The following is a 13,599-nucleotide window of genomic DNA, read 5'->3' as shown; positions in this document are numbered from 1 at the left end:
GTCTCTGTCAAATAAATAAATAAAATCTTTAAAAACAAAAAACAGGGTGTCCTGGGGAGGAGTGGAGATGGGAGATTTTAAAAAGTTTCCTGAAGAGGGGCGCCTGGGTGGCTCAGTGGGTTAAGCCGCTGCCTTCAGCTCAGGTCATGATCCCAGGGTCCTGGGATCGAGTCCCGCATCAGGCTCTCTGCTCGGCAGGGAGCCTGCTTCCCCCTCTCTCTCTCTGCCTGCCTCTCTGCCTACTTGTGATCTCTCTCTATCAAATAAATAAATAAAATCTTTAAAAAAAAAAAAAAAGTTTCCTGAAGAAAGTAAGGCCTAACTGAGACCTCAGTTTTAGTAATATTTAAGCTTGGTGAATTCACGAATGCCAATACCATGCCGATAGAAAATGAAGCTTTAAAGTTTTAAAGTATCCAAAAAAATTCAAGTATATTTTTAATGCAATTCCAATAGAATTCCAGCGGGAATTTGTTTTAAATAAACAAACTGATTCCAAAGTTCAAACAGAAGTAAACATGTTGAGAATAGCCTAAAATTGTTTAAGATGAGAAGTAATGAGGGAAAAGGTGTCCTATCAGAAATCAAATAATCTACAAAGCTACATTAATCGAAACAACATGGTACTGTAACTTACTGCGGATAGCAGAGTCTGAAAATAGATCCATGTTTATAAAGGAATTTAGAATATCAAAAAAGTATCTTTTTAAATCCACAGGGAAATGAAAAATTACCCAATAATTGCTGTTGAGCTAAATGGCTAATAATCTTACAAAATCAATTGCCCCGAAACTAAATTCTAGATGCATTAAATATTTTAATGGAAAAAATAAAGCTATAGGGGTGCCTGAGTGGCTCAGTGGGTTAAGCCTCTGCTTTCAGCTCAGGTCATGATCTCAGGGCCCTGGTATCAAGCCCCGCATTGGGCTCTCTGATCAGCGGCAAGCCTGCTTCCCCCTCTCTCTCTGCCTGCCTCTCTGCCTACTTGTGATCTCTCTCTCTCTGTCAAATAAATAAATAAAATCCTTAAAAATAAGTAAAGCTATAAAAGTATGAAAGGTAAATAGACAAAAATAATTTTTACGTTTTGTTATCTTTGAGTGGGAAAGGCCTACTGACATCAAAGTCAGCAGCTCTAAGTAGAAACATTTTATTACATGAAATGCAAAATATCTGAATCAAAAAAGTCCAGCTGATAAATTTAAAGATAAATAACAGAGGAGATTATCTGCAATATACAAGAGAACAAAGACATAGAAAGGAAATCAGGAGATCAGAAAGTAAAAATACAAACGGCCAATACATTTGTGGAAATTGCTCAATTCTGCTAATAATTATAGAAACGCAAAGAAAACTTTTTTTTAACCTTTCAGATAGGAAATGTTAAGATCACTGATAATTTCCTAGGATATGAGAAAATAGGCACTCTCATATTAGTTGATGAAGTCAATAGCCACGGTCATTCTGGAGGACAGTCTGCTTACTCTCTGACACAGCAGTTCCACATAGGGGACTCTGTTCTAGGCAAATAGGTGAACAATGTTACTCAGAGGCATATGTGGGCATGTGTGTTTATGGGGGGATTAAGTCATACGAGATAATTTACAAATTATCAGTGTTTATCCCCAGAGAGCAGAATTCCCAAGGTCTGAAAGCAAAACTTGGATTCTCTCCATTTTATGAAAAGTTTGCGTATTTACAATGATTCTGACTTTCTTTATAATCAGAGGAAAATAAAAGGAGTGTTCCAATGCCCTCTGTTAAATTGGGTTTTCAAAAAGGTATGTTCCGCTCTCCCCAGAAACCCATCTATGCAAGCAGGTAATGATGAGTCTTTCTCCCTTTTCCTGGTGGTTTCTGTCTATTCTATTTTATCCATGGTGCTCGATGTTGCAAGCTCCTTCACGAGTATTTTGGGAGATGGGCAAGGTATAAATGAACAAATTACTTAATTAAAAATATGACCTATTGTAAGTTTATTTATAGATAACTGAATTGTGCAAAATCCTAAAGCATTATCTTTTTTGTAAGTCCCAATATCTGTATTTATCTACAATCAAAATTGCTTAAAACTGACCATTGTACTGTGCCTTCTATTTATAGGTAACATCCATATTTCTGTTGAAAATACAATCTTTTTGTGGAATAAAATTGAGTTTCCAAATTTCATGATAAAACCCAGTCTTTCATTTGATTGAGCTGAAAGTAGGCAACTTATCCAAACTGGGCCAACCTTCTCCTCTATGAAATTGGAATTAGAGAGAAAATAGGAGAGATGGCATCAGGGTGGCGAGAGGGAGGGAGAGAGAAAGGGGGAGAGAGTGAAACAGACTCCCCACATGGAACACAAAAAGTCTTTCAGCAGGTAATGGAATGAGCATTCGGAGAAAAGAGTGGGAAAGAGAATCATTCTGTCTTTCACTTCCTGGCTCTGGACCTTCCTGAGCTGCCACTCTGTCCTCCCTGGATCCTGCCCCATACCCCCGCCCCCTTCCTTGGCTCTGGGTTGGGTCTGTGACCACAACATCAACACATGGCCTCCTCCACTGGATCTTATGCAACTAAACACCTTCCCCCATCCTTTCTGACCTTTCCTTGCTGCCTCACATGCTCCACAGAACTTTTCTTTCAATGCACTGTAATTCCCTGGATGATCCAAGATATAGAACATTCTTTCTTTTCCTTTAAACACCCATTCCCAGCAAAAAAGTTCATTTTATCCCAAGACACAATCCTATTGCATCATACCCACCCATTAAAGCTGATATTTAATCAGGGGTCATAGTTTTTAGTGCCAGGTATGTTTCCATTTTCCCCACACTGGCACTCCTACCCTTTCTGTCTTCCTTCCTTCTTTCTTTCCTTCCTTCCTTCCTTTCCTTCCTTCTTTTAAGATTTTATTTATTTATTTTGAGAGAGAGAGAATATGCAAATGATTGGGGTGGGGGGAGGGGCAGAGGGAAAGGGAGAAGCAGACTCCCCGCTAAGCAGGGAGCCTGAAGAGGGGCTTGATCCCAGGACCCCAGGGATCCTGACCTGAGCTGAAAGCAGACGCTTAACTGACTGAGCCACACAGGCGCCCCTCTACTCTTCTCTCTATGTAGAAAACTCTGATGGAGACTTTCCCATCATTAAGTGATGTTTCTGACCTAGATGTCATTGTGCTGCTGTGTCACAGATCCCCAATACATACAGCAAAAGAAACTATGCAACCTATAGGATCTTTTCCTACCCCCAGGTAATCAATTTCTTGGGCATTTTATTGTGACCCATGTAGGTTTTTCATGAGTAGATTCTAATCCCCAAACAGCCCTTCGAGTAGCAGGGGCAACAGTGGGGGCGTCAAATGCCACTGAAAGAGAGTTGGGAGTAGCTGAGGGTATTCCGGCAAATGAGAACATGAGGACAAGAAGGGAGAGGGGGGCCTTTCTGGGATACTTTCCCCCAGAGGCCAATGCCAAGTACAGAGAGTGTCTGCTAAATTGCTCCTACCTGCCAGAGGCCTGTTTTCATTGACTTCAGTTGATTCTTGGCAATGGTAGAATATTCTGGAAAGAGAAAGGGGCCTTCTAGTGCTCAATCTCCACTCTCTCAACCACTTACCTCAACTAACTTCCTTATGTGCTTATTGATGACTGTGGGGTCTGGCTTCGGCATCACTCCTGATGCCCACTCCAAGGGCACCACAGGCTTCGTGGGTGTCGTAGGGGAGGTAGGCTGCTGACAGAGAAAACACATTTTTTTAACTTTATCTGAGACTTTGAACAATTAGGGGGCACTGAGAAGGACATGCACCTTCTATATTAAAAATACCAGCAAAAACATATATGCAACACTTAAGTGTTCTGAAAGCAAACATCTTCTATCAATGGAATCTGATCTGTGACTAAATACAAGTGTGGATACTGTATTTTGTTTAGCAATAGCCTAGATTCCATTATTCTAAATGGAAAAAAAAAGATGTTGCTCTCCCAGCCCACTCAAAAATTCTATTCATGTTCCCCAAATATTACTAAAACAGCTTTGAAACTTATTTAATACTCCAAACAGATTTTTGTATAATATAAAATATATAAAACACCAGTTGAAAAAACAAAACAAAACAAAACACCAGTTGTCTAATTCTTTAATAACTGCATTGCTGATAAATTAGTAGATGTGTGCAGTGAATGGGCCCATGAAAATGGTCAAGTTTATGTCCTCAAGCCGGCATCTTTCTCAATATGCTTAATCCCTTCTCACTGTTTGGCTAATTAGGTTTTTCTAGCCTCTTTGGTGGATTTGCCTTCTCTATGTTTTTCCATGTTCTTTCAAGACATTTTCACTAAATAATGTGGAGGAGATGGTGGTGATAATGTATTACATGTTCACACAACACAAGGGAAAACACAATCCCCTCAAGAGACTAGCCAAGAGTGCTGTGCACTTAATTCCTCTCCCTGGGACTGTCATACAATGTAAATATCTTTGCTGGTGCATGCATGCAAACTGTATTGGAAGGTTTTGATACTGAATTGGGGATAAATATGTTTGCAAGAGGAATTAAGGAGTATCTATACTGGATTTAAGCCCCTCACAATGTTGTGAGATGAGAGAGCAGGACCAAAAACTACCTGCTGCCTGGATGTGATCACCAAAACATAGACTCACTCCCACACACATCATACATATCCTGGCTCCTTCTTTCAAGCTTTTTATTTTGTTCATCTGATGAAGGATAAACCCATGGTTCCCAAACTGTATAACAAGGTGCCTCATTGGGAACATGGCAGTGGACTCATATGGGGGTGCCAAAAGATATTTCAAACTTCCAAGGGAAATAAAGCAATACTCCATATTTGACAGACACCATGTGAACTACCATCTTAAAGTAGTTCACAATTCCTGCATTAGATCCCGCTACATTTCTTCCAATATTATCATATCTTTCCAAAACAAAAAATCAGTGTGGAACAGGGAGAAAGGTGGCAGTATTCAACCTGATTCTAAGATTTAAGAAATTGTTCCATGCCCAACAGGCACACCCATCCATTTGTAAGTAATTGTGGTTATTTAAGAATGAAATTAAAATATTATTTTTATTTCAACATGTGTTATTTTTTCAAGTGGGTTCTACATCATTAGAACATTAATATATATTAAATTGTTTGGCCCTAACTATCATAAAAGTGGAATTATGAGGTATTTCTTTTGATCTAGAGGTAGTCTGAAAAAACTGAGACACAAAGTAAAACACAAAGAACTAGTGAGACATGAAGGATGCGCTGTGCAGAGCAAAGGTTCAGAGGGGGACTATGCAAGGTCCACCAGCATTAACCATAAGCACACCGAGTTACAGGCTCCCGGTACTATCATCCTGACAGGAGCTTGTTCTCTAGTGTCAGCGTATGTCAAACCTAAACACAAAACAGGAGGACAAGAGATGGAAAAGAATTGGGGAAATGTGTTCGCATAGATTCAGAGGCTTTTAGTCGTTGGAAGGGGCTTTGAAAGTTTCTGCTTTTATAAAAGATAAAAAAGACTACATTGGATGGAAATGTCTCCTACAATTGGAAAAAATTCATCCTGAAAATAAACTAAAATAAATCTAAAGAGCACAAATCAGGCAAGTATGCTAACATGGTCATTCTTACCATGTTCCTGATACAAGGGGTGGCAGGAAAATGATGGGCAGCATCCTGCGGTAGAAAAAAAAAGCACAGAAGGGGCGCCTGGGTGACTCAGATGGTTAAGTGTCTGCCTTTGGCCCAGGTCATGATCTCAGAGTCCTGGGATCGAGCCCTGCATGGGGCTCTCTACTCAGCGGGAAGCTTGCTTCCCCCGTCTCTCTGCCTGCCTCTGACTATTTGTAATCTCTCTCTCTGTCAAATAAATAAATAAAAATCTTAAAAAAAAAAAAAAAAAAGAAAACGAAAAAAGCACAGGAGTTGAAGACAGACAGGCCTGACACCACCTCCCATTTCTTCCACATATGGGCTTGTGTGCTCCATGTGAGACACCTGTCCTCACCAGACTCCACTTCCTTAAGAGTTAATGAGATACAGAAGCCCCAGCAGGTGCTCAACAACCAATGGGTAGCAATTAAGGTGCCTGCTTATAGGTAGAGGAAGGGGTGAGGAGGTGGAAATGCCATGTGCACGTGTAACAGCTTGCCACACTGAAATCAGCGTCCTCCCATCAAAGCCAAGGAATGAGAAAAGAGCTCATGAATTCCTTTTTTCTAATAACTTTGCCTTTCTCTCCAGCTCTTAGGCATGCTAGCTTTGCAGAGTCTAGACCTCATTCTTCCCTTTGGCCTGTATCTGGCAACATGGATCTGTTCTTCAGTGTCCCCAGGAAATGAGCCTCTGGGGACTGGTGGGGAGGTGAACATGCTTATGGAAACACCATACGCATGATCATAAGAAGATGCTACCTGGTCAACCAACTCAAGCTCAAGTGCATAACCTCCCAGCACCTCACAGTCATTTTGCCTCTTTTGGGCTGATGCTTCAGAATCAGAATAGAGGGTCACACTTAAGGTCCACATCTCTGGCAACATGCCACAGAACTCAATGGGTAAGGAGGTAAGGCATGAAGCCTTTATCAGAAACCTGATGTCAGGATAGGAGTCTAAGAAGCCAACATAGAGACAGTTTTTCCTTCAACATGTGAACCTCATCCTCACTGTAAATTTCAAATTCACCCAGGTATTTTTTTATTAGCACAAAACATATCTAAGACACAGACAACTGTTTCAGTTTGCTGCATAAAATATTTGATAAAACTAATGGCCAGTGTACTTTCAGTAGTGCAATTTCCCCAATCTCAGCATAGAATGTTTCTTTACTAAGAGTCAGCGATCTAATGTGATACTGAAATTCTAAGCTGAGTCAATCATTAGCAGGGAAATTTGTGAATTATGATCAGGGTCTTCAAAATTTATTACACTTAATTTCATACTGAATGGGTTTTATATTGGAGAGACTAAATGCTGTTTAACATTAAGATGAGTTCTTGTTTTGTTGGGAGGAGGGCCTATATGTACACAAATTCTCAGATGGGACACAGCACATAGAAGATAAACAATGAAATGAAATAATTGGGAATAATGTTCTTCTTTATTAGCCTCTGATATGAAGAAATAATCTCAAACTGTCAGAGCTCAGCTTTTCCACGGGCAAAATGGAATAATACGGATTTTTAAAATTATTCAGTCTTCAGATCACAAAGCATCACTGGAACAGGCATCATGATATATGACAAATGGTATTTGACCCTGATCCTTATAGAGAAAACACCACCTACCGATTTAGAATTTCTAGGCTCCAGCACCAGTGACAGTTTGTAAATATCGTCTTCTGTGTGGTAGAGGTCCAGAGAAAGCTACAACAAATTAGAAGGGATAAATAATGATGTTGGATCACATTTACTTATTTATTTACATTGCTGAAATATTTTTCAAACTCAATGTGTAACCTCAGTGTCTAATAATTTGAGAGAATGCAGAACATTAAAAAGAGAGCATTTGGAGGTGGAACATAAACTTTTAAAAAGAAATAGTGAAACTTAGTATGGCCATCAGTCATACTATGAGTTATGTCAGATGTGTTTGCATCAACAAAAGGCAATGCGCTCAATGCAATAGGGATTGTTCAGAGAGGTGACAAATATAGCAGAGGGAGAGGTTCTGGAGTCCAGTGGGTCTGAGTTCAAGTGCAGAGCCTGCCACTGCTTAGCCCTGTCACCTTGAACCAGTTATATCTTCTCTGATACTCAGTTTCCAACATCTGTAAAATGGAAATTATCTTAAAAGTCCCTACCAAATTGCATTTTGATCAGGATCAAATGGAATACCTCATGGGAAGGGACTACAAAGGGGCCATGGTACACAGTGAAATGTCAAGAAAGGTTGTTTGGTATTGCCATATCTTCTCATTTGTCAGAAGAAGCCAGAAATCTGAAGTTTTATATGAAATACTCAATTTTTAAATATTAGCAACTAATTTAAAAAATTTAAGATTCCATGTCGGCCAAATAAAACCCATCTGCCATGGGCAGTTGCCCACCATTTTGTAAATTCCATAATGGAAAACTCTACTGGCCTCTAAGCCTCAAGAAAAGAGGCAGCTCATTCGTCTTTTCTGCCTCTGTAACCCCACCCATGGCTTGCTGCCTTGCATTGTGAACGCTACATAAACAGAAAGAAAATCAAATGACTTCTTTCTTCTGAATTCTTTGTTACCAGGAGTTATTCTGGACTTTGATGAACCTGTTCCTGTCCTCCTAATTAGGTCTCTAGTGACTGGCACTGACATCTGCTGGAGAAGGGATGACAAGAGTCCTAGAACATCTGTCCAGAAACCCAAATAACCACATGCTATATAGGGGAGATACTCTTTCAAAAGACACAGAACATCCTTGAGTATTTTCATATAGCATATGGACAGATACGAGATCCTATGATGGAAATATCTTCTCCAAACCTTTGCTCTCTATTAGTGGTATTGTGAACCTGGGCAAGTCATTAACCTTCCTGGGGCTCAATCTCCCGGTCTATAAAATGGGAAGCATAAATAATAGGTCCCTCCCAGAACTAATGTGAAGATTAAATGAACTAACGTGTAACCAGTGGGGTTTGTTTAGTGGGCCATACTGATAGGTTTCCAGCCAAATGCCACTGCACACATCAGTGAATGTGAAGCTGCCCCCTGGGTACTCCTACCAGCGCTCTGCTTCCCCAGCCATGATCCTACCTCCGTGCATTCTCTCATCTCCTCTGGGTTTTATGGTCCTGCGTAGAGTAACCTGTTGTACTTCCTATAGGCCTGTATTTTATAATTATAGGCAGTGGAATTTCAGGAATGTTTGCTTGTGTCTAACATATTTTGAGTCTCACTGTTTTTGAAATATGTCCTGAGTCACTGTTTCCGTTTGCTGCATTTACATCGAAGTCTATCAGCAACGATGGTTGTGGATTTACTCCATACATTAAGACCACATTGCCTTGATTAGAGAATTATAAAATAAAACACACTTGGTCATCAAACTATTGCCATTCACCATTTTTGCAATTCTTCTTCTTCTTTTTTTTGGAAACTGTAAAAATACAGGGGGCTTTCCAGATATTTGCATATACTCAGAATGGTAAAAGTAACTGATAGATCTAAAAATACTATGAAAAGAATCATACGATTTCATATGCCATGAAGCAAGAAGCATCAGCTTTTAAAGATTCTGGTTCCAGGACCGGGAGGGATGACAATGGAAGATCCCTTTTCTAGATCTTCCCTGAAAAGGGGAACAATTCAAATCCCAACAGTGTAGTGCTGGGGTCCTACTTCTTTCACGTGCTGGGTACTTTTCAGGGGATAAGTTTACAATGATAAAAATGGCATCATCACAGTATCTGACTCATAGATTTGGTTCTGTAATTAACTCCTTCTTTGAACACCCATGAAGAGGGAGAGAGAGACTATTTAAATTTTTTTTATTTTATTTTAAGGATTTTTTTTTTAAGATTTTATTTCTTTATTTGAGAGAGAGACAGTGAGAGTCTACGGCCATACCACCCTGAACGCGCCCGATCTCGTCTGATCTCGGAAGCTAAGCAGGGTCGGGCCTGGTTAGTACTTGGATGGGAGAGAGAGACAGTGAGAGAGAGCATAAGAGGTGAGAAGGTCAGAGGGAGAAGCAGACTCCCCATGGAGCTGGGAGCCTGATGCGGGACTCGACTCTGGGACATCCGGGACCGTGACCTGAGCCAAAGGCAGTTGCTTAACCAACTGAGCCACCCAGGCGCCCTATTTTAAGGATTTTATTTATTTATTTGACAGACAGAGATCACAAGTAGGCTGGGAGGCAGGCAGAGACAGAGAAGGAGGAAGCAGGCTCCCTGCTGAACAGAGAGCTTGATGTGGACCTCCATCCCAGGACCCTGAGATCATGACCTGAGCCGAATGCAGAGGCTTTAACCCACTGAGCCACCCAGGTGTGCCTAGACTACTTAAATTTTTACAGATGAAAAACAAAATAAATGTCAGCAATGTTTCCACATTACGGAGTAAGTGTCCATGGTTGAGGAGAGGAGTGCCCCCACCACTCCATAGCGGGATTCAGAAGTTTGCCATTTGCAAGCTTCTTGTCCTTCAGAAGTCTGTTTGTTTCTTTGTAAAACACAGAGGGGCAGGGGTTGAGGTTACAGGCTCCGGTCTGCTGAGGCTAGCTCCTAGGGTGTCTGTGAGAACCTACCAAGGAGAAGTTCGTGGAAGCGCTGTGAAAATGCAATCAATTATTACAGGAAGTTCGCACACTGCTGTGCAGCTCCCTGCATGGGGCAAACACTCAGTAATTCTGGATCCATTGAAGAGTCCTAATTTGCTGTTCTCCAGGGCTCTTTACTGTGAATTGTCTTCCTCACCTAGGGCCGTGTTTAGAAGCAAACAATCACTCTGGGCAAAAACCTGACCCAGAGTCTTGGGGCTTCCCCATGCCTTCGCATGCATTTGGGTAGCTTCCGTCAATCAAACGGTTCTAATCCCAACACATGTGTGCTCCGTGAAATGCCCCGTGGGGTCCAGGGAACCCCTGACGGGAGTCTCCTCTATCCGCTGAAGAGATTCATCCGCCGGTGGCAGGAAGAAGGAATGCGTGTTCCTGTGCCCTGAACCTTCTCCTTGGTGGTGGGGAGGACAGAGGGATGTGGGTTCTTAAGCAGGACCTGGCTTGCTGATGGGTGCTCAGAGGGGGAGCTGTGCTATCGTGAGGAACCACGGGGCTAGAACCACAGAATCAGACTGACACCGGCTGCCTTAGTCTCCAGGCTCCCCCCGTGCTTATATCCAGAATCACAGAAGTTTAGAGCTGGAAGAGATCTCATAAAGGAGCACGGAACCCTTTATGAAAAGTCCAAAGTCAAGACCAAACAAAGTAACTGCACACCCAGAGCTAAAAAGCTCAATCTCCCACCGGGGATCCTTGCCCCTGCAGTACACTAACAACATGGGGCTTGGTGGCTCCTATATACTCCTTTAATGGCCGAGAGAGAGTAAGAGAGAGAGACTGAGTTGGCATCCTCTTTCTTTTTTCTTTCCTTCCCAGAAAAAAAAAAAAAAAAAGTTTTCTTCATCCTTATTTCTGGAGTTCAAATTTTCCATTTGTACCTGAAATTTTTCATTCAAAATCCTTTGATACCTCCCTAAATAGCTGTCATTAGGCTGCTTGCTGCATTCGTGACCCAAAATGTATTCCCCTCCTCCATCACTGTCTTTTTTTTTTTTTAAAGATTTTATTTATTAGCTTGAGAGAGAGAGAGAGAGCTTGTGTGAGAGAAAGCATGAGAGAGGAGAGGGTTAGAGGGAGAAGCAGACTCCCCGCTGAGCAGGGAGCCCCATGTGGGATTCGATCCTGGGACTCCAGAATCATGACCTGAGCTGAAGGTAGCCACTTAACAGACTGAGCACCCAGGCACCCCCTTCCATCACTATCTTTTGTGTGGATGAGAAAATGCATGGGCGCCTGTTCGATGATGCTCTCACAGAGCCGCCTGGACACAGACATGGGGAACTCAGGCCAGTCTGCAGACATCACCTGGGTCTGTGGGTTTGCAGTCCGACTGGGGCTGCAACTCTGGTCACTTATTCATGGAAACAGATTTACATGGCAAATGATTAATAAATGCAGGTGCCTGGTCTATTGCGAGGGTTTTTTTTCCCCCAATGGCGAACGTCTGCGTGTTTACTGTTTGTCATACAGACTCAACCCCAGGAGGTTCATGTTTCTGTGCATCGCCCACTTCTGCTTTATACTAAGGCACAGCTAGCTTTACGACGTGCATTTAGGGGGTTCTGTTCTTTGGTAAACAATTATGTGCTCTAGGAACAGTCTATGAAAGGTCTAGGAACCAACGCTCTCATTCCAATGTAGCAGTAGGGGATTTCAGCTCTCAGAGCTTCAGAAAGTTATTGTTTTCATTTTCCATGGTCATTACGGGAAAATAGTCAATTCGGTGTTGCAGCCACAGGTCAGAGGCTTCAGTGTTATAAACCCAAACAGGGAAGTTGCTTGTGCATTTGTGAAATGAGGGTGAGAGAATTTGGTCATGCCTCTGCCCCCTGACAAAGCAGCCGCCAGTGGGGAAAGCTCTCTTCTCTACACCTGTTCTCTCTAAAAGCGCTAGGACCTGGAGACCCACCACAGAGGACAAAAAGTCTGATTACTGGGTGAATGTCTTCTGTCTGACCCACTTCATTCCCAGATAGAGTGTTCATCTGTTGAGTGCCTAAATATGCCAGGTACTGCAAGAGGTGCTGGGGAGATGGGCTGTGTCAGGCAGGTAAACAGGAAAAGAAATCTATTACCGAGTGATACCGCCTGTGGTTAAGAAAGCATAAAGAGCAAGAGCCACACATGTGACCTATGTGTTACTGCTCTGGAGAGGAAGAGAGAATGCTCCAGAAAGACAGAGGCTTTTGAATTTGAGCTAGTCACAGGGGTGGGTAGGGAAGGGATTTTCCAATAAAGTGCAAAGGCCAGGAAGCAGAAGGCAACAGTTCACAGTGGAAAGTCCAGTGTTCCTCAAAGGCGAGCGTGTTGTGGGAGCAGGTGATGGCAAAACAGGCTAGATAGACAATGAGTCTGGAAGGGTCTCCAATGCCAGGCGGCTTTGGGGAGGTTGGCGTTAGGGGCAGGGAGATGATGGAGGAGGTCCTGACATTACCCCAGGCTTCAGCTATGGTTGTGCAGCAGGGGGGCAAAGGGAGGCAGATGAGATGAGCCATGGAGAGGGAGGGGATGAACAAGACAGGTGTGGTGAGGGAGAGTGAGGGGCTGAGAGTGAAAGGGGCTGAGCGCGGGGCGTCTGGATGCAGAGCTGGAGCGGTGCTGATTAGGCTCCTCCAGACAATGGGAAATTTCTTGGCCCCAAGATTGCAGTCTCAATTCATGCTGCTTAGGGGCTGGGCTCCCCTCCCCTCCCCCACTCTTGCAGATCTCTCCGCGTCCACTGGCCCAGCATGCAACCTGGTGAGTGACTGGCCCGGATGTTCCCGTACACCCTGTGCAGGGAGGCACGGAAGAGCCCTTAGCACAAACCCGGTCCCTTGAACTCACTGTGAGCAGGTTGATCAGGTCCATGTTGGGTTCTAAGTGGTGGGAGGCGTTCTGCAGGGACACCAGTTCACTCAGGGTCACGGAGAGTTGGTGCATTTTTACAATGTTCACTTTGTTGTCCTCTGTCCAGTCTGGGAAAATGACGTGGACCGCTATCAAGTCTTTCAAGTGCACGCCAAGGATGGGGATCTTGAAGCCCTCACAGTCTGCAAAGGCCCTGCGGTAGCTGCAGTAATTGCCGTTGGAGGAGACCAGCTCTGTCATTTCGTGCCAGTTCTGGGAACGGATGGGAAAGGAGAGGTTTCAGTTTTCCTGTCCGCCTACCCCCCTGTGCATCTGCTGTGTGCAGCTAGGACATTCCTCGGCCACTGAGAGAAGCATCGATTGAACCAGTACTGATGAAGGGAAATATTAACCTGGGAAAAGAAAATTAGAGAAATGCACTGGGCCTGGCTAGGAGTGGGGCAGCCTGTTCTATTTCACTGCAGAGCAGAAACCTCCCTGCACCTC

At 43.0% G+C, this 13,599-nt stretch overlaps 1 protein-coding gene across 5 annotated transcripts in view; it reads right to left on the bottom strand.

Annotated features, from left to right (window-relative positions):
- RASGRP3 (RAS guanyl releasing protein 3) overlaps positions 1-13,599 on the bottom strand; it is a 106,845-nt gene that overhangs the window by 17,586 nt on the left and 75,660 nt on the right. For 4 of the 5 annotated variants that reach the window (XM_044261759.1, XM_044261758.1, XM_044261762.1 and 1 more), the window contains 3 exons: positions 13,090-13,365; positions 7,288-7,365; positions 3,604-3,720 (listed from right to left, as the gene is read on the bottom strand). In XM_044261759.1, coding sequence (XP_044117694.1) covers positions 3,604-3,720; positions 7,288-7,365; positions 13,090-13,365 — 471 coding nt within the window. The remainder of the gene's footprint in view (positions 1-3,603; positions 3,721-7,287; positions 7,366-13,089; positions 13,366-13,599) is intronic. The other variant, XM_044261761.1, reaches the window with a different exon arrangement.

The sequence above is a fragment of the Neovison vison genome, chromosome 8 (genome assembly GCF_020171115.1).
Source record: "Neovison vison isolate M4711 chromosome 8, ASM_NN_V1, whole genome shotgun sequence".
NCBI lineage: Eukaryota > Metazoa > Chordata > Mammalia > Carnivora > Mustelidae > Neogale > Neogale vison.
Note: the sequence above shows the minus strand (reverse complement) of the source record. Positions and strands in the feature narration are given on the sequence as shown.